At 45.8% G+C, this 21,542-nt stretch overlaps 1 protein-coding gene and 1 long non-coding RNA gene across 2 annotated transcripts in view; both read left to right on the top strand.

Moving 5' to 3' along the window:
- Positions 1-1,824: 1,824 nt before the first annotated feature.
- On the top strand, positions 1,825-2,925 carry LOC120319276. Its single transcript, XR_005559731.1, has 3 exons — positions 1,825-2,054; positions 2,524-2,659; positions 2,749-2,925. It is a non-coding gene; the product is annotated as an uncharacterized LOC120319276 (long non-coding RNA).
- Positions 2,926-8,079: 5,154 nt separating this feature from the next.
- SIM2 (SIM bHLH transcription factor 2) overlaps positions 8,080-21,542 on the top strand; it is a 38,523-nt gene continuing 25,060 nt past the window's right edge. Inside the window, exon 1 of the mRNA XM_039367950.1 lies at positions 8,080-8,646. Within this exon, the coding sequence (XP_039223884.1) occupies positions 8,472-8,646 (175 nt within the window). The 5' untranslated portion in view covers positions 8,080-8,471. The remainder of the gene's footprint in view (positions 8,647-21,542) is intronic.

Below are 21,542 nucleotides of genomic sequence, written 5' to 3'. Positions count from 1 at the left end.
TCTCACCGTGTCATGAAATAGCACCCATTCAGCTAGAACAGACATGTCAAACACAAGGCCCAGGGGCCGGATACGGCCCGCGAAGTGGTTTCATGTGGCCCGCAAAGCCATCCTGGAAACAGTGAGAGAACAACCCCCTCTGCCTTGGCCCTGGCCCAGGCCAGCTGGGAGCCAATGTACAATTTTGTGGTGGCCAGCTATGCTGAAACGCATTCAGTCTTAGTTCCATAAGCCCCCCCCCCACGCCCTGCATGACCTAAGAGGAACAGTGAGGCTCCTCCAGTGGACCATGCCTTGGCACTTGCCCTGGTCCCACCCCCTTCTGCCAGAGACCCTCAGATCTATCCCACTCCTGCCCAGGCCCCCACAGTCACCCTAGATGTGAACGATGTAGAGCTGGCCACACCCACCCAGTAGGCCACACCCACTCCATCCATGCTCACCCAGTAGGCCACACCCACCATGGCCATACCCACCTAGCCCCCTGAGGGCAATCACAATGCTGATGCAGCCCTCAATGAAACTGAATTTGACACCCCTGAGCTAGAATTTGTCAAAGTTTAATCAGAAATAGATATTCAAAAATGAACCAAATTGTCTTCAGATGAGACAAGTCAACATTATTCAAAAAGATGCTCAATAGGAAAGAAGGACATTTAGATCTCCATAACTTCACATTTGAAGACTGTTCTCTGAAAAGATCAAGGCTACTGTTGGCTGATTTCAGAAAGGTCCATTGTGGGACTGCAACTAAAGTTTATTTCTTGAGACTGAAGCCCTCAGGACTGAAGCCCTAGACTACCTTTTTTAAAAGATTGCTTACCAGAAGCAGATCTTCTTGAAATGTCTATGAAGAGATCCTCTTAGACTGATTTGAACAAGTTTAAACTGGGTTACTACTAGAGGACATTCTGAAAATGACCCGATCCTGGCATCCTTTTTTCTCTCTCAAATGTCATTTTCCCTGTGTTCTGGAATGGACACCCAAGTAGATTGCAGATAAAATCTTTTCAAGTTGACACCTGTCTCTCCGTCCCTCTCTCTTTTAATTCTTGTCCTATTTGGTATAGAATGACTACAATGGAAACCGTTATGCTTACTTTGGAGTAGGTGCGCATAACTATTCTAAGGCAGCAATACTACACCCCTGTCCAATTAGAACAAATCCACAGGAACCCGCCATAATTTTACTTCTGGGGAACTAAATCTCTGAATCGAGTGGAATTTATTTCTGGGCGGGTATCCCATCTGCCCTACGAAGCAAGTCTTAGCACATCTTCAGTTACCTGAGCAGAACATAAGCAACAGAGGGGTTTGGGTCCTAATCTGAGAGGCAGTTAAAATTGGCAGCATTCTTTTCCACCAAGGAAAGAGGACCAGGTTAGTAGCCAAGTAAACAGTTGAAACAGTAAGAATGACAGTCCCCCCCCCCAAAAAAAACCCCATATGGATCCTGAAAAGGATGGCCCTGTGAGTGCCCAAAGACGGGCCTTTCTCCTCTCCTCTAAATAATAAACACCAAGTTTATCTGATTTGTAGACGATGTATTATCCCGCGGCAAGGGCGGGGATATTTCAGCAATTGTTTTTATTTTCTCGTTCTTTGAGAAATCAGAGTTTAAGACCTAAATTAGAATTTATGATCCCGAGTCCGAAAACCAGACGCACAGAAAATGACTTGCGAGTAATACGTTCTAAACAGGCTTCCCTTTTTCCTCTTTTTTCTTCACTCGCCAGAATAAACCACTTTTACCATTCCAGGCAAACTTTGTTCAAAGGCGGATTCCGCAGCTGGCATCCCTAAAGCAAGAGCGGATGACACGCCCGTCGATTTGGAGCGGAGCTGCCCATCCTGCGCCTATTGACGAGATTAAAGCCGCCATACCCTCCGCTACGCCGGGACGGCGGCTCTGGCGTGCTCCGAGCTCGACGGGTCTGGAAATCTGAAAGGAGCTCGGAGCGCGGCAAGAACTGGACGGCAGCCTGGATGTGTCAGCTTGGAAGGGGGACGGCATCTTTTCCCCAGAAAATGCTTACTTGCTTAGCAATTGTTAGGTAATAATTAGTTCTTAACTAACATATTCGCCAGTTTTGGCAGATTTAATAGGGAAGAAATAGCTAGAAAGGCGGGCAGGAGGGACGCTGGATACAGAAAGAATTGCTTTGGAGCAAACACGACCTTTGGGGTTGAAGGTGAGAGAACTTGCTGAAGTCCTTTCGGATCCTGCACCACATTTCTCTGCAGCCCACAAGGTGTGTGCCAGGCAGCCTATAAAGACATCCACTTAGTGACGCTGGTGGCCCCCTCAGTTTCTATTTCTCATGACTGAACTCAACTTTAAGGAATCGGGTGAGAGGAGAAAAAAAATCCTAAACCGTTCAAATAATGTGTGAAGTGCTACACACAAACACATACACACATGCATCGTCCACATCAGAGCAGTTTATATTAATTGAACGTCTAATTAGTTAAACAAGTCACAGTTTCTATAACTTGGGACACCCCTCTGCCTCATCTCTCTAGGCTGTTCCTACCAAAGGAGGCACGATCCAGTCGATCTAGTCGTTTACTCGGGAAGCCAGAAGCCTTGAGTGTGAATCAAAGGGCGGTTTGGCTTTTACAGAACCTGCTGACCATGAATTTTCCTCGCAGGAAATGAGTAAGAAAAATCCTTTTCGAAAAACGTCCTAAAAATTGTATCATAGATTCCGGTGAATATCAAATGCACCTTTTCTTCCTTTTTCGTAGAAAAAGCAATCTCAGCCAGAATCTGTCCATCATCTGATCTCCATCCAGTTACTGGGTCGGCCTGAAGGTAGTTTGATTCATACCACTTGGCCTTGATTAAGGCAACCAACTCTTTGACAAGAAACCAACTTCCTTTGTTCCAGTCTGGTTTTTAAAAGAAGTCTCTTTGTTACCGTACAGAAGTGAGTTATTTCTGAGCTAACTGGAAATTTACTTCTGCTTGGTATAGAGTACTAAACTCCAGGAAAGAGGGGGGGAGCAGGGGAGGACAGAGCAAAACCTAAATCCAGACATTTCTTCTGCCTCTCTCCCTCTGCCCCTTTATACCCCACTGTTCGACTAAGGTTTATTTCAAAGTAACTCAGACTTGCACAGCTGTACATCCTTTTTGCACTATTTTATAACCACTGGGTTGGATTCATCCTTACAGATGTTAAACGGGATCTTAAATTACTCAGGATGATCTTCTTCCATAGATTCCAGTGAATTTCTTTAAAAAGAAAAAACTCTCTAAACTTGGAAGTAGAAGAGACTCCTCTGCCTTTTTCCAAGAGATGTTTCTGAAAGAGTTTTAGTACTATGTTTGAAAGCGCTTACATAGAAACAAGGTAGAGAGGAATCAGCTTTATTTATGAAGTAGTCTGAGGACTTTTGACCAAGATCAGCTTAATTTCAGACTTTGTAGAAAATTAGAGAGAAAAGGGCCGATCAAACACAAGCACCCCATTTCATATCCAAGTGTGAACCCTCTTGCCGGCTTTATTTCCGCATACCTTTCAAGTAATATTTTCTGGATCCGGTTATGCCTGCAAGGAATTAAATAAGAAAGAGAGGCTTAGTCACCCTCGCCTATTAGAAAGTTCAGGGCTTGCCCTGAAAAGAGAAAGCGGGAAGCCATTTCGAGGAATCGCAATTACCAACTCGATTTCGATCGAGGTTCCCCCACCCAGCGACATAAACAGCCCAAAGCTTCTTGTGGGGGGGGAGGGTCTCCCCTACATGTTCTGCTCCAAAATAGTCGAGGTTTATTTAGATCGGGGATTCTGACCCAGAAGAGTACTCCATTGGATTCCTATGACATTGACCAGGGGTCTTCAAACTTGGCCCTTTTATGACTTGTGGACTTCAACTCCCAGAATTCTGGGAGTTGAATCCACAAGTCATAAAAGGGCCAAGTTTGAAGACCTCTGACATTGACCATCACTGGCCGGGCCCAGAGGTCGGGGCGATTCTCTCACTCAGTCCAGTGAGGGGAATCGCTCAAGCTCTACAGCTGGGATGCTTTCTCCAAAGGCTGATGGGATGGACTGGAACCGAAAACCTACTTTTAGTAGGTTGGCCCTTGTGAAAACTTAATGGTCCCTAGTAAAATAGCCCTCTGCTCCCCGCTCCAAGTGGTCCCGATGGGTGAGATTCTGCAGCCACTAGGGAAGGGATTAAAAACTACAGCAAGAGACCAGCGCTCAGGGGAAACTCACAGCTGCCATTAAAATGAGGGAAAGCCGGTCAGGCTAATCCAGGGATCTTCAAACTTGGCCCTTTTATGATTTGTGGACTTCAACTCCCAGAATTCCTCAGCTGGAAGTCCACAAGTCATAAAAGGGCCAAGTTTGAAGACCCCTGGACTAATCGATCAAATAACAACGCGATTCAAAGGGAGGAGCCGTTCTCAGGAGGGACCCACAGAACGGAACCCGGGGCTCTTGACGGAGGCAACTCCAACCGTAGAAATTGCACAGCTGTAATTGCAATACCGTAACTGTCATTGTAATTAATTGTAATGCAAGGTGCCCCTTTCACATCCCATAACCTACTAGTATATTGGGGCGTGAGGGCGAAAGAGAGACCGGTTTAGGTGGAGGGTTTAGAAAAGGAACTCCCCTCTTTATTGGCACGAGTTAGTCCTTACTACCCTCACTGCAGACCGAAGATTTACAGCAATCCAGGTTGGGGAGATCAGACAACCGGGTCATCAAGTTGCACTTCTTGGAAGTCAGCCTCACTGGAGGGACTCAACTTTGAGGAAAATCTCTTTAGGCGAGACAGAGCAAGACTTTCTCCGTTCTCTGGCTTTCAACAAATGGTCTGCAACTCTTCCTCCAACGAAGGCGGAGGTTCGGGGTATGGGAAGCCTTTGTCCCGGGCCCAGAAAATGCAGCTGCAGCAGCAGTGGCGGGTCGAGGGGATGGAATCCGGAGCAAAAAAAAATAAAAAATAAATAACCCCTACTTAATCCCGAATATAACCTCCGCAGTTTACATCCTTCTCCAGGTAACGTCAGGCTTTTAGGCCAACCAAGAAATTAATCGAAGCTGGTGCACTTAAATGGTTTGCACCCCGCCATTCCGTAGGCAAATCTGTGGAGTTGAGGTCCACGGAACATCAAGTGGGGCGAGGCTGGAGGTTTGTGGTCACTCTGCGGTGGGCGATTGTGTCTGGATCAGGTCTTGAGACCCGGAGCAAACCGGAAAGTGGGGCTTCCCTTCCCGAAGTACAGAGACATTTCAGGCAGAAAAAAACCCCTCCCGTATCTCCCCCGCCAACTCACAACCAAGGAAATAGTCCTGCTCTCTTGCTGGACCCGCCGCGTAGAGCAGAAAGCTCAGGTGCAGCAAGGAGGAGTTACAAGCCTTTCGGATCAGAGCTCCTTCCGTCGGAATTAACCACACGGAATCCCCAGGAACCGAACTCTGTTGGATGCGCGAATGTGGCCTTGCTCTGAGCTGGGAAACGGGCGAAGCCCTTCCCTGCAGACTTGGAGGAACCGCGAACAGCCCGACGGAAGGGAACCTCTTTAGCTAAAGACGAGGAGGACAATTCCCTCCCCTACCCCAGCCTGCCTTGTCTTTCCCTCCCCAGGTATAATCTACCGGCTGATCCGCCGCCCGAGCGGCTACATTTCCTCTGCCTCCTCTAGAAGGTCGACCTCCAGATCGTAGCGCCAGAGTTGCTCCGCGGTTGCCCCGTTCCCAGCCCGTTTCCCGTGCAGTGAAACGGGGAAAGTGGCTTTTCCAGACTTCCGCCGGCCTACCTCTTCTCCGGAGCTGCAGGAGAGGCAGAATACTATCTCCGACTTAAAGTGTGGGGGGGTGGGGGGGGATGCGTGCAACAGGCCTCAACCGGCGGTACTTCGGGCGCAACTCAGCCTCTTGGCAGCTGCGGTCCCCCCCCCCCGACTCCTGGAAAAGGCTGGAAGTGATGGCCTCCTTCCCGTCATTTTGGAGCCCCCCCCGCTTTGGAATTCTCTGCTTTAGCCCTCGGGACTCCTGGGGGGGGGGGAGAGGTCCAATCTCAAATGTTGGTTAAGCACTTATAGGGGGAGGCGGTCATTTTCAGCTGAAATGGGTCCACCATTCTCCGCCCTCACTCCGGCTGGACCAGCCTGCAGCTTCTTGGGCTCTGCTTCTCTTTCTGCAGAGGTGGGGATGGGGGACGCACCTTAACTGCTGATATTGCCAACGTCTCTCCTGTTCAAGTAGAAAAACTCTAAACTACCCTCCACACCCCGCGCGCACGCACACCCCAAAATAAAGTGAAAGAATTACAGAAGTAAGCCAACAACCAAAATAAAGAGAGAAGAATCCAATCAAAGAGGCAGGGATTCTTTCAAAAGTTATTTCAACCCTCCCTTCGGATGCGCTCAGAGCTGTGAATAGGGGATTTGGCAGCCTGATCCTAAACCAATTCAGAGTCGTAAGAAAACCTAACCCTCAAACTTAAATCTCGTTTTTCTAAAGATTTGCTCCGAGTTGATAAATTCAGAAGGGGAGAAGTGGGGTGGCAGGGTAGGCCAGTTCGGTTCACTCCAAGGGACACTTTCTGAGAGGGAAAAGTCACCTCAGGCTACTGGAGAAATGCACCTCAGAGTGGCCTTACCCCAAGGCTTATTCCTTAAGCATATTTACTTTACACTAGAGAAATCCCACTGAATCGCTGTTTACATACTGAACCGGGCCCATATTCCGAATGAACACGTTATTTTTGTTGTGGCGGTGGAATTCTGTGTTTACTCGGGCCTGCCTCTGCCCTCTCTCGTTGTTACCAGGAAAAGAGGCGGCCTGCCTGGGGCTGAAAGGGCTTCTGGGGTCAACCGCTTTCCTTGCAGACCAACCGTTTGCCCTGCAAGGCGTCGAGGGACAAGGCAGGCGGGCCTCCGCGCCTCCGTGGCACGAGGGGTCCAAATCCCGCCTTCCTTTCAAAACCAAGGCAAGGGCTTGACTTCAGAAGCTCCGGCCTTCTCCCAGCATAATCCCTCTCCAGCCCGGTTCAGGCCGCGCCAGAAGAGCGCGCGAAGCCAACGGAGCTCTCCGCGGGAGAGGCACTTGAGGCGCAAGAAGGGCGGCCAGAAAGCTGGGGAGGAGGAGGGGGGCGATGTCAAGATTGCCTCAGGAATTGCCAGTTTGACTCCCCGGGAAGTTGTGGCAGAAAGAAAACACACCACTGAGAAGGAGCCAGGAGCCCCTCCCTTCTCTCTCTTCCCTTCTCCCCCCCCCCCCACCCCTTCTTCCCCTTCTCCGGCTGGAGCCTCTGGCGAGCGGCTGAAGGCAGGGGCTCCTGCTACGGCTGCTGCCTTTGGAGGAGACTCGCGTCACGCGAGGCGCCCTCCCTTCCCCTCCCCTCCCCTCCCGTCTCTTCCAACCTGCCGCGGGGAATGAGCTGAGGAGGCAGCCGCTTGGGAGCTTCTTTGCCAGCCCGGCCAGCCAGCGGGGGAGGAGCTGCTCCGGCGGGAAATCGCTCCAACCGGGCCTTCGACCGCCCCAGGCCGGGAACTGGAGACCGGGCCAGCGGAGGGGGGGGGAGAGAAGAGGGGTTTTGGCAGCCGGACCCCTCCTCCCTTGAGCTGGGCGGCTGACTAGAAGCGCTCCTCGGTGAATCCTGGCGTTGCCTCGGACCGCGCAGTGGAAGGAATCGCTTGGCCATCCCCCGTGGGAGCGGAGAGATTCGCGGCCTTCGGAAAGCCGGCTCCCTCGAGAGTTTCGGATTCGCCGACCCGGGAGCCGGAGGGCGTAAATCCGTTTGGGCCGAAAGGGTCCAAAATCAACACGGCAAGCCGCCACTTGTGCAGGGAGGGAGGCAGAGCACAGCCAGCTGGCCAATTTTCTAACCAGAGGAGTTCCCTTATTTGAAGTGTGTGTGTGTGTGTGTGTGTGTGTGTGTGTGTGTGTGTGTGTGTGTGTGTGTGTGTGTGTGTGTGTGTGTGTGTGTGTGTGTGTGTGTGTGTAGTGACTAGGAGCGTTGCACGGGATTTGAGCTTCTGTGCTTCGAAATCTCCGCTTGGCTTCGGATCTGAAGTCGGGGGGACGGGCGGGGGGGGGAGGGAAGAGGCTCCAGGGCGACTCCCCCATTCCCTTTCCCCGGTGACGGCCACGGGCTTTTCTTGGATGGAAACGGAGCTTGGAGAAGAGTAGGCGGGGAGAGAGAGAGAGAGACGAAGGCGAGGCTCCGCGACATCCGAGGGTCCCGCCGACCCGCCGCCCGGACAGCCGAATTCACAGCTGCTGCTTCGTGGTTAGGAGACCCGCAAGCTAAGCCGGCACCGCCGCCGCCGCTCCAGACCTGCCCCTCCATCCCTCCCTCAGTTGCACGCTGGTTGGCTGGCTGCCTCTCCGCGGGCCCGAGTCAAAGTCCGCCTGCCTGGCACCCCTCCGGTATCTCCGCCGTCGCCTCCGCCCGGGGCTCTAGTATGCCAGTGACGCCCCGGCCGTCGCCCTGCCGGAGCCGCGATGAAGGAGAAGTCCAAGAACGCCGCCAAGACGCGGCGGGAAAAGGAGAACGGCGAATTCTACGAGCTGGCCAAGCTGCTGCCCCTGCCCTCGGCCATCACCTCCCAGCTGGACAAGGCGTCCGTCATCCGCCTCACCACCAGCTACCTGAAAATGAGAGCGGTCTTCCCGGAAGGTAAGTCGCCCTCCGGGGAGTCCCCCCCCCCGGTGTTCGGAATGAAGCTGGTTGACCTGCAGAGAAGTGGCGCTCCCCCCTCCCACACACGCATACACCGGAGAGGGGCAAGCTAATCAGACGGGGAAAGTGGCGCTGTGGGGGCTGCGAGCGACTCTTTGGACGGCAGCTCTACTCCGCTTGTCCGGCCAATCCTTCCAGACGGGCGTGTGCCAGAGAAGGAATCGGGCCGGTCGGAATTCAGCCTCTGAAGAGTTCGGAACATCGACCGATCCCCTCAACAGCCCGACAATTCACAACTCTCAGAGGGAGCCGGGGTACCAAAATGCGGCTTCGCTGGGAAGGGGTGAGGAGGAAGGGGACGAAGTCGTTTGCCTGCGGTCTCAAAACTCTTTAAGTTGAGACAAAAAGCCCTGATTTGTCATTACGGTCCTCGCCGTTTCTTCGACCTTCCTAGGCCAGGGGGATGGCAGATTCCAAAAGTCCCCAGTTATTTTGGGGAAAGAATTTCAGGGGCAGGTTAATTCAACGCGTCCGCCTTTAAAGTAAGCGTTTCTGATATCTGGTGGAGAACGTAAGCTACCCTCTCCGTGGACGGTAGCCCTGGGTCCACTTATTTACTGGTGCATTTAGCGTTGTCCGCAGTTTCCAAAAATCAGAGGAATCTAGTGGAGTAATTTCCTTCGGCTTCAAGACCACAAAACGCGTTTGCACATTAGTTAGTGTTATAGGAACCATACAATCTTTCTGAAAAAGAAATAGATGTGGATAAGGTTGTGAATGTCTCCTTGCTGGAAACACTCTTAGGCCCGCGCGCGTATCGTGTAGATGTGGTGGAGGGTTAGAATCAGTAATGTCCTTTGAAGTATGAAGAATGTAACAAAAATATCTCCCTTGGAATATGCAGGATATTTCCTCTGCATTCCCATGTGGGTAAGTAGGGAAAAGAGGTGATAAAGGATTAATGTAGACGTGTAAAATGTCTGAAGAAAGAAAGGCTAATTCTTGCAATAGCTCTGAGTGCTCAGCTTCATTCCCCCCCCCCCACTAAGTAACAATTGTGTGTGCCAGGCTCAAGAGGGAGAAGAAAAAAGCAAACAAAGAAAAACTTCCAAAATGATTGAGACCAGCGTTCATAAAAGTTCCTGACAGCTAGCTAAATTTTAAAATATGACTTAACCTACCTAATATTTCGCTGGTATATCCTGCCTGAATAACATTGCATGAGATCCTCAAAATGCAAATCAATTCTATTAAGCTTCCCTTTTCTAGGATTTATAGAGCCGAACAAGGCAAGGAAACAAAGAAAGGAACAGCTAGGTGCTTTGCAGTTTTACTTGGGCATAAGCAAGATTTCATGAGACTTATTCCGGATTGCACGGGAATAAGATTGGAATAAGATTGCAGCCTCATTTCCTCCAGACCGTGTATTTAACTATACTGAGCATAGAACAGGCAAATATAAATGAGGGCACATTGCTGCTAAGTAAAAATACCGGGGATCTAATTGCCCACATGAATTATTTGTTTACTTTTTCCTTGAAACCAAATCGCCTCTGTAGTTTAGATCCAAAGGTAGCTTACATTTGGAAATAGAAGCGTCAGATTTAATGAGGGGTGGGGCACGTTTGGTTTGAATTCTGTTACTGAACTTTGCTTTGAATATTAGTGTATGTATGAATTTGTATGTAGATAATCCAAGGGCCAGTGTGAAAATCTGTTGGAAAAAGCAAGCAGACTAACCCCGTCCATTTATTTAATGTTTGTTTCCTTATTCTCAAGAAATTTACAAACGCAAGGGCTTAAATAAGCGAACACACAATTATAGGTGCACTCCCGTGTATAGTCTGCAAAGGAACTCGATTTGCTCACATTCGGGCCGCAAGATCCGTATCTAAAGCCAATTGCTGAATATACCTTCCTTTGCTAATATATTGCTATAGAAATAGCCGGCGAGGCTGTGTCACCACATAAAAGTATTTGAAAGTAGGACAACTCTACCCGCACTTCATCCAAACTCCGTCACGGGGTCTTTCCAGGAAAGGGAGGGTCGTTTTTCTGGGCAGCTGCCTTCAGCCACTCTTTCCAGGCAAACCAAAGGGAGTTGGCGGGACACTTGGCAGTTTTGGATGGGAGGAGGTGAAGGGCGCGCGCGCGCGCACACACACACACACACACACCCTCAGGGCTCTGGTCTCTCCTTAAAGCAGGGGTCCTCAACCTTGGCAACTTTAAGACTTGTGGACTTCAACTCCCAGAATTCCTCAGCCAGCAAAGCTGGCTGAGGAATTCTGGGAGTTGAAGTCCACAAGTCTTAAAGTTGCCAAGGTTGAGGACCCCTGCCTTAAAGCAACCTCCACAAACTCAGAACTCCTGTTCCTTACTTTATTTCGTTTTCTTTCTGCTTAGGACAGTTTGGCCCATACTTTCCCTCTCGGAAACAGGTTAGAACTTCCCCTCTTCCCAAGCACCTTAGCTTTCTATACTTTGCCAGCGGGTCGCAGTTCCTCTCCCCTCCCTCTCCCTCTCCTCCCCCCCCCCTCGCGAGATATCGCCCTGCCGGTGAGGGGCTGATGACCCACCGCCACTCTCTTCGCCACCACTACAAGTGCTTTGAGTGCAAGAAGGGGCTGGGTTTATCTGAGTCGTCTTGTTCCGCAATTTTCTAAGATGGTTTGTTCCCCCCCCCCGCGCTGTGGAAAAGGGACCTTTTTTTGTAGATGTTTTGGACGAAGAGACTGCTATAGTTGTAACTATAACATTGGCCTAAGGTCACTCAGCTGGCTTTGCACCTAAGCTGGGACTAGAAGTCACAGTCTCTCGATTTCTAACCAGATGCCTAAACCAATACACCAAACTGGCACTCTCTACTTGCCTGTTTAAAATACATTTTTAAAAAGTCACCTTTGTCTTATATTTCTCTTTTCTCTGAACAGAATAAAACAACTCCAATGTGGAAGAGAGGATAACTAACCCCTTTTAATGAATTCATTCTTGACACTAGCACTCTTGTTTTCATTGTGTTGATACGAGATCGTGTGTGTGTGTGTGTGTGTGTGTGTGTGTGTGTGTGTGTGTGTGTGTGTAAATGAACCCTGCAGCTCCTTGCATTTATGGGCAACCTGTGACTCTAAAACCCGTCAAATTCTTATCTTGTTACAGTGCAAATGCAATCCATTTAGAGGGCAAGCTTAGTTTTGTTTCATTACAAATCCCCTTGAGCTGAATGGCATTTACTCCCAACTAAATGTTCATAGAGGGAATTCTGTAATAAAGACCCCCTCTTGTTCCAAACTTATACATTCAAAAAGGTGGAGCTACCACAAGCCCCGATCTTTCTACTCAGAAGTGAACTGCACTGAAAAATAAGTGGGCCTTATTCCCAGGCAAATGGACTTATGAATGTAGCGTAAATGACCCAAATCATGTGAGCTTTTTGCCTTCTTAAAATATTCTTCGCGATTCTTTAGAGAAAGTAGCAACCAGGACTGTAAGACCCAGCCCCCCCCCTTTGTAATCTGTGGCATCTTTCCTAAGAAAAAGTGGGAAAGGGAAAATGCTGCTTAATATTAACCAGTTGATTAAATAATACCAGGTCTCAGTTCTATGAACTTTCTTATATGAAGTGGAAAACAATTTCTACTGCCTTTACATTGGAATGGGAAAGTTCAAGGTGGGCTTCTGAGTAAGATTTTGTGGATGTGGACACTGTTAAAATTTTGGGGCTATTTATTCATTAGTCATTTAGAGCAATATATCTCAACCTCGGTGACTTTAAGCCAACAACCAGAATTCTCCCAACGCTGACCTGGTGCATTTTATATTAACCTTATATTAACCTTAGCCAGGCATCACGGTGCTGAAAGAAAACCCTCTCTTATTGCTATTATATCTGCATCTTTGGCTGAAAAGCTCGGAAGGATCTCAAACCATTGTACCAGACAGGATTAATGTTGAATGGTCCAGGATTTTACCACAAACCAGGCTGCCTGCCCTCAGATCACACTCTGGGGGAAGACACAGCTTTTCATTTGGCGAATTAACACCAAACCTCTCCTTAAGCTCAACCTTCCAAATGAAATGTTTCAGTTTTGATTTGAAATCAGCTGATTCCATTACCCAAGCCTGTTGCTACCCCCCCCCCCCGTCGTTTAATGTGAAAGAAGGAAAGGGTTTGCCATAGAAATCAATTCCTACGCAACTCTCTAGCTGAATTTAGAAACGCACAGATTGCCCCCCCCCCCGCTGCATTTTAAAAAATTGTCTTTGCAGGTGAACATCTTTTTTTTTGTTTGCTTTATTTTTAAAAAGCAGGAAAATACTAAAATCTTGAAAACATAAATCATGGTGTGGGGCTGTGTGTAAACTCTTGTGCATTTCCTTTTCACATCAGAAGAAGAAAAAACTTTTGGTTACTGTAGACATTAGTAATTAGTGTGACCAGCTACATACTTCAAGTATTTGCAGGCAATTTAACCTGAAGGAGAGTTTCCTACTGTACTCTTTGCTTTAAGTTTCCCATTAGAGTTACAGTTATACATTCAAATAAATACAGTAAATAAATATTTCCTCCAAGTATCTCTGACTGTATAGAAAACTCAAAATCCCAAAATATAAGAATCTATGGGTTCACCAGTTAGTCCAGGAGCGACTTCCTCTTAATTCTTCCAACAGGAGATGCAAAACGATTTTTTTTAATGGTAAATTCTGGAATGAGCAGCTGCTAACTTAATGAAGTTGAAATTCATTTTTTAAATTATTTAAATTTTAAAAGGCAGAAGAAGTGGGAGAATTTACACCAGGGCTTCTTAGTGGGGTTTTTTCCTCTCCTATTTTCAGGACGCTGGAATTTTTCATTTGTGTATCTGCCACAATTTTCACAATTCCTGTTCTGTTTTGCTGCTTGGAAAAATGTTGGGTTTCCTGGTCAAACTCAGCCTTTCCTCCATGGGAGAAACAGGTGTTTGCTACAGATGCAGCCCTAGACAAAACCACAAAGATTGCCATCCCAGTTGAACTTCATGGGCCTTTCTTCCAAAGCAACCTTTATCACCAAAAGGTTTTGTGAGCTTAGCTCTAGAATACAAATGATATAAATCCTAGCTTTTCAGTTGTACTCATTTGAGGATCAGTTCTGCAGAAGCTATGGGAAAAACCTATAGCTATTGACCCTAAATTCCTGACACCGAAATTTAGCAAGCAATATAGGGGGCACTGGAGGATTCTAGAGAGGCCCCAAACAAAGCATCTATTTAGCTTCACCTTCTTCTCTCCTCGATTCTTGAACCTCTACATTTTGCCCTGACTTTTGAGACTTATGGATTAATGCAGGAAGAAAGCAGTGACCAGCATAGATCTAGGCTCTGTAACATCTGTTGCAGTGGTTTTCATATATATTCTTTATTACTGGGACTCTTCCCCCCCCTCCCCTGCCCTTTCTCTCCCCCCTTCATTTCTCTTGTTCTCCTTGGCTGATAATTTTATTTTTCCACCATTAAACAACCAGAAAAAGGAGAGAAAGAAAACATTCTAGAACTTAACTTCTTCATCCCTGAAGGTTGTTGACACTGGAGTTAAATTGTGACTCAATGGAGCACTGAAAATAAACTTTTAAAATAACCCCCTTCCTAATTATTAAACCAAAAGAGGCAAGCTGCTTAATGAATGACATGGAACACACTCGCAAGCCCAATACTTCTGCTGCCAAATGGATTAAAGAATGTGGAGAAAGAGGAAACTTTCCTTAGGAATCTCTCTTAGCTTCCAAAGTAGCAGCTTAATGGTATCAATGATAAACCAAGAATAAGTTTAATGTGTTTCACAGAAAAAAGTCTGGTGCATTTGAGTAAGCCAATTAGATTCAACTGGGCTTTTTCTCTCCCTCTCTCTGTCCCCCTCTGTCTCTCACACATATATACAGATGCTACATACATATACATGAACGCAGATGCACACATGGATAATTTATATTCCTTCAGTTAAGGGACAAAAAAATAGAAAGATGGGCACATAACTAAAACAGAATAACAGTAAATAGTCTGAATCTGCAAAGAGGGAGTCAGGAAAGCTAAGGTCCAGAAAGAGCTAAGGCTGGCAACTAATGCCAAAAATAGCAAAAAAAAAAAACCAAAACAAAAAAAAACACCATAAAACCACTCACCCTTAATTCAATATTGTAAGGAATATTGTATACAATATTGTAAGGAACAAGAGGATAGTCAAGGAAAGACAGGTCCCCTCTAATGGGAACAGATGGCAAGAAGGTAACAGGCAACAGGGAGAAAGTTATGAAGCTGATTCTGCCTCTGGCTTTCCCTAAAGTACCTCACAGGATTTTTGAGAGGATAAAGCATGAGAGGAAATTTGATTTCTTTCCTCTGAGAAAAGATGGAGTATAAATGTATTTTCTTTTATTGGAGTTATTGATGAAGTGTTGATCAAAATGTGTAAACCTTCCTAAATATGAAGTAATGCAAATTACTTCCAGAGATGATCTTAGGACTGGAATGCTGGAACATGAGGGAGCTCTATGGCTCAGTTAGGACTGATCAAAATCCCATTGACAAAGGGGATTTTAATACATGCAAGCATTCCTACACCAGATTGTTTTAGAGCAGTTTTTCTTATCCTCCGCAACTTTAAGATGTATGGACTTAATGCTCAGAATTCCCCAACCAGTTGACATATGCACATCTTAAAGTAGTCAAGGCTGAGAAATCCTGTTTTAGAGCCAACTCCAGTTCTGTTTAAAGTGTTTTCTTTTCACCACAATGCAACTCAGTTCAATACTTGATTACATTATATTATTATGTACATGGATAACTGTTGAATTAAGAAGCATGGCCTGGATTTTACTATTATGGTTTTGATTATGTTACTAATTATGTAATTCCTTTTTAAAACCATTATTTTGAGACTGGATTAAATTAGGAAACCCAAAGTCCTACATAAGAGAATGCTTCCATTAAATTCTCTTTGGACTTGTTAAAATTACAAAACTGCAGTCTTTTAGCACAGTTTTATGCAATTTATCCCAGTAAATCTTTCTTGGCCTTTGAATGAGATACATAAAATTGTGCTAATATAACTATATGGAAGTAATTATTACTAATTATTAATTACTTACCAATCTTTTGGACTTGCCTGTGGAAAGTGCACCTTTTATAATAAATGTGGACTAAATATTAAACAATAGTTATTTATGCCAGGGGAGGTGACTGTTGTTAATTTGTGCATATTGAGGATGTGCAATCCTTTGCATTTCTATTTAGAAGTGAACGTTCTTTTCACTTCTGAATGTTCAGTCTCAACCTGAGGGTATTATAAAGAATGCTTTTGAACATGTGCAAATTGTCACCTTCCTGCTACTAGGCCATCTCCTGTGGCTTGCATTAATCTCTGAGAAGTGAAGCTGTCTAAAGTGGCTCTCTTTTTCTCTTACATGTTAAGTGCTAGTTAGTGTCTAGAGCAGTGGTTCTCAACCTGTGGGTCGGGACCCCATTTGGGGTCGAACGACCATTTCACGGGGGTCGCCAACAATGCAGTCCGCCATTTTTCCTCCCTTTTCCTTAGCTGTGCTACTCCCTTTTATTCTATTGGCTTTTGAAAGCCAATAGAATAGACTCTCTTGAATAGAGTCTAATTCTATTGGTTTTCAAAAGCCAATAGGAATTGTCAAGGCTGTCTCTGCTGCTCCAGTTGAGTAGTCCTCGACTTACGACTGGTTGAGTAGTCCTCAACTTACAACCGGTTGGGTGTCGTGGCATTAAAAAGGTTGAGAACCACTGGTCTAGAAGGAAGAAGAAGCCTCATTTTAATAAATATAGGAAAGGTGGTTAGCACTTGAGCATTCTAGGAAAAAGGCTGGGGAAGAACTACATTTCTCCCTGTAGAATGCAGTCCTAAGGGAACTCCATCTTCTAAGGTTTAGGCTGTATCTTATTCCCAGATACTTATTCTGGACCCTTTTGTTGTGACACCTTCTTTCTCTTTAGGTGGCTCCCTTCCTTCCACCTGCCTGTATACTGGGCAGCAGAGCAAAGGGAGGATTTCCCCCACTGGTTTTAGGCAGTGGTGGGATTCAGCCAGTTCGCACCAGTTCGGCAGAACCGGTAGCTAATTTTTTGTTGCAGAATGGACTTCCAGAAGCGACATCCAGAGAACATCCATATGTTCACCTATTTGAATCCCACCACTGGTTTTAGGGCACTGTTTAAGGAACATTCTGATTTCTTAGATTTCCTGAGACAAGCTGATCTGGGATGAGCCCATCCTCCAAGAGTCCCAAGTCCTAAGTTTCCTAAGCTTGGGCTTGGAACGTTGTAAATGGAGTTGAACCCCACTCTCCTCAAAGCTTCCCAAGAACACAGGTTGAGAAATGGTGACTGAAGGCTGACGGTTGGCAAGGCTCCAGCCCAAGCAAAGGGAACCTCCTGGACGGACCTGACCCTCATCCTCTGGCTGCGAAGGAGGGCCTGTTCGTGTGATCCGCAATAACTTATAGTAAGTAAAGGAGGAAAGGAAGGGGGAAAAAAATAATCGAGATCACCTTGCAATGGGGAGACTTTATTGTCTTGAAGCAGTTGGCGTCTGTTTTGACAGCGACGAAAAGGCCAGGCCGGAGAGAAATTTTTCTGATGAAACGCACCTTTGGTATGAGACGTGAACATCGAAAGCTAAACGCCAAGGAAAATAGCTTTTGCTTTCTGCCTGGTAGAACACTTTTCGAACTGCAGGATTTTAAGGGTCCTGCCCCATCGCGGGGTCCCCGTCTGGAGCCGGAAGACTTTCTGCCCAGATTGGAGATCGAGTCGTGGCAAGGCACCTTCGCCACGTACCTCTTCTGCGCTGTGTAGGACTAGATGCCAACATTGAAAGTTCTCGGACGCGCTCCCTTTGCAAACTGCTTTGATTCTGCGGTTTAGGACAGCTGTGTGCCGGAATTTTTTTTTTTTTTTTTTAGTTGTTGTCCCCTCGCTGTGAAAACGAAAGGAACTCTCACAATTTCCCCTCTCTGCAATGTTTATCTGGGACGAAAATCTCCCACTCTAGTTGCTGCCTAAATATATTTTACCTGGTAGAAAGTCATGTAACTAGGGAATTCGAACAGAGACAGAATACAGAAATACGTTTTTTTAAATGGAATTCAACTACAATTCAAATGCAACAACTTACTCTACGTTAGATAAATTCTGATAGAAGGGGATCTGAAGACGGAATGTTTCTGTGCTCAAGTTAAGCGAACTTGGAAATATACTTTATTTAATCATAGTCACTCTGATCTCCGGACAATGTATTCTTAGCCCAATTTGGCAATATGAAGAAATCACACACACGCACCCAAAATTGACAAAAATTCCAAACTGAATGGCTTAGGAGAAAGCTCCCTAGGCTCGCTTCTGCAAGAGATCGGTGGATAAAGTTGCTTTTAAGCTGATTCCCTCAATTTAAATCTATTGTTTTGGGGGCCAGGCTCTCTTGAGCCGCAGGCACTTGGCTTCACTGGTCGGATTACAACAGTGAATGTGGCTAAAGGATTTCAGCTTTAGATTTCATCCAGACTTAATGAGTCTTGCAACTCTTAAAAATCCCGCTACAATTACTGCGAAATAATATCAAACAGAGCCAACCTAATACGCTCTGCCGTTTAGCTCAAAGAAGAATTTGTCAGCATACACAATTTTATCGGAGCAATTGCCTATCTTTAAACAATCCATTTCATTCTCTGAATTGTTCTTGATGCAGTTGAACAGCTGACTTTTGATTTAATGCCATAGCGAAGCAAGGTATAAATCATGGTTTTGAAATGTTTTGAAATATTTCTCTCTCCGGAATGAGACAGTATTTTCAATAGGAAAAGACACCAAGAGAAGAAATACACTTCAGATACATCTGGAGGTATCTTTTTTTTTTAAAAAAATGTATTATTTTATTTTCATTACAATCATAAGAAAAAAAATTCAGATACATAACAAGTTAAAATACAACACACAAATTCCGGCATTGCTCACCCATTTCCCCCCAAACCGCATCCCCCTCTCATCTCTTCACTTCCCCCTTCCTTCTTCTTCCTCACTCTCCTTCTCTCCTCCCTCTCTACATCTGGAGGTATCTTGAACCAAGAAGAGCCACAAATCAAACTGCGTTCTTTTTCTTAATACAAATGTGGATTTGCATCTCATACTATACGACCAAGTTTTTCTTAATATTCGTAGAAAAAAAGTTAATTTTCTGAACTGGCATACGCAAAGCCCAGATTACAATTATTCAAATCAAAGAAATTTATAGATTTTGGACATACTAATGTAGTGATCACGGGGGGGGGGAAATCCTCAAAGAGATAGTAAGGCAAGTCCAATTGTTGAAAAATCTTGTTCGTTAATAAATCGAAGTGCCCTGGAACCTTATATCCGTGCAGGATTTCTGTCCTGTTCCGGCTATTTGGAAGTACTGTCCGAAGTCGACTCGATGGAAAGACTGTTTCATTTTATCACAATTTATTCTGATTGCTGTTGTATCTCGTTTGAGACTTAAAATATATCTTCATTTCTATAGTTTTGCAGGAAAAATAGTTCGATATGGTTTTAAAAAGGAAGGTCTTATAGTTCTTTCCCCTCCTCACCCCCACATTTCTTTGTAGACGGTTCCCTTGTTACTAAAAGGCAGAGAGAGAGAGAGAGAGAGAGAGACCCAGAGTTCATGGTTCTGCATGAGCTTGTTTCATTAGGAGGCGCCGCGCAGCCCCATCTCCAGACCGTGGGTGCCTGCCATGCAGCCCCGCAAATCCAGAGAACAAAGGCTTAGTTCCTCTGTTCTAAAGACGGCGTGGTTTAGGCAAGTCGCTTCATCTCTCCGTCTGGATTAGCATTTTCCAAACAAAATTAGCAAAGCCGCAACCCTCACACTCGTTAAAAGTCTTGTAGAAGATTAACGGTTACAACAGCTGAAACGTTTAGATCCCCGTTTCTCTCAAAGCAGCCATTTGAAGCCAATTTATTTCTTCTAATGATTTAACACAGACTTGCACCTCCACAGAAGCGGGTGGGGGGGGGGAATCCCCTTTGGGTTATGACTTCAAAACCATCTTAATGGTGGGAGTTGGGAGCGGCCTGCCAGCCTGGCCTCTGCTGAAGCGCACGTGTTGACTCCCCTTCGGGGAAACCATGACTCCGAGCGCAACAGGAGCGAACCTAAACCCTAAAGCGGAGCACCTCGCCATTGGGCTTTCCGTGGCTGAAGGGAATGGACCCGCCGTACTGAGGGCGAGGAAAGAAAGCAGGCCCACTTCTGCCTGGGAACGGCAGGAGGACGACGGGACGCCTTGCATGCTGGGAGATGCGGGGGAGCCGGCGCAAGATTAAAGCGGGAGCGGCCCCGCGAGCGCGCTTCCTTCTCACTGCTACGAGAATCCTTTGGCTGTTTTGAACCGCGGTCCTGTGGTCAACTTTGTAGATTTCTCTGTTCTTGTGACATGCGCCACAGCCGCCTCCTCTTCTGGCGGAATGGGTCAGGTCTTATTGCCTTGGTTTGTTTCGGAGCAGGTTTATATCCCGCCCTAATCTCCAATCTGTGGGCAGTTTGCAATCAAGAGTTTGCAATTGGACTGAAGAATCCGGTTCCAAGGATTCTGGTTAAAATAGATAAAAGGGAATTTTAAAAATTCAAATAAAACCAAAATAAATAAGAATGGAACCCACAAATTATCCTGGCATAGCTCTGGAAAAAAATTACCTACCAGAAACAAAAGTTCAAGGAACAAAAGTTCAAATGTCCAGGCTAGTTAGTGGAGATGATTAAGCTTGGTGGAGCATCAAAGTGAAGGTGTGAGCAAAAAGAGAATATTGTTACTCCATTATGGAATTGCTAATATCAGTTAAAAATGAATGTATTGTATTGAGTTGTGAACCTAGGAAATGAGATTATAAATATTTTTTTCCTTGTTTGTGGTCAGAATTGCACTATTGTAATGACATAATTTCCCTCTCGTGATTGTGGGCCACTGGTTCTGCTTCATTGAACCAGATACTAAATCTGGCTCCAAAAAGAGGTTTTCAACATGCTAACAGTTCGGTGGTGTGCAGTATTTTGTGTTTCAAATATAATAAATAAGAATGAAACAACACTAGCTGAATTGTGAGAATCAAATTAGATTGCGGGACAATGGAAAAAAGATGGCTTTATACACAGCTCGACAGAATGGCACTGAACTGCAATTCTATTGCAGAAGCAGAACATCAGAGGAGAGAAATACAGGCAAATATAAACTATTGAAATTAACAAAAAATATAGTAATTTGGGTTACTTCTCAAACCAAGCAACTGTGCAGCTGTTCTAAGTGACAGCAGTGTTTTTAGTAAAGAGTCAAGTGGGAAAGAGGAGACAAATAGAAAAGTCAACTTACATATAAAATGCATGTAGCCCTGCTTATAACATCTGGTTGCAATAATTCAGATAAATGCTAGATGGCAGCAGAAAGGGATCAATGAATCTAACTCCTGCAAATGTTTTGCCTTATGCTAGTGCTATATCCAAATCAAAATTGAATAAAAGGTTCCCACTGGGAATAGGCTGTCACTGTCAAATTTGGTCAGTAAATAAATTATGAAAGTGTCTTTTCTATCCCCAAAGCTCCCAAACATGTACAATGTGTCAGTTTGGCCCCTTTGTCTTCAAGATTTGATAATATGCCAAATTCCTGCTGTTTTAAGGCTGAAGGACTTGTACAGTAGGCAGGCTGAGTTCCCACATGCTTCAACAAAAAGGTGGGAGGCTAATTTCTGGTGCCTTTCAGTTCACAAAAGGAAGCTTATTTCTGGATGTTTTCCAAGGGTGGAGAAAGAGTCTGGATATGTCTTCCAGATGAAAATATCAAAGTGAAATGGAAATTATTTCAGGAA

The sequence above is a fragment of the Crotalus tigris genome, unplaced genomic scaffold (genome assembly GCF_016545835.1).
Source record: "Crotalus tigris isolate CLP2741 ecotype Arizona unplaced genomic scaffold, ASM1654583v1 scf7180000017601.7605149639:7615979, whole genome shotgun sequence".
Taxonomy (NCBI): Eukaryota; Metazoa; Chordata; class Lepidosauria; order Squamata; family Viperidae; genus Crotalus; species Crotalus tigris.
Note: the sequence above shows the minus strand (reverse complement) of the source record. Positions and strands in the feature narration are given on the sequence as shown.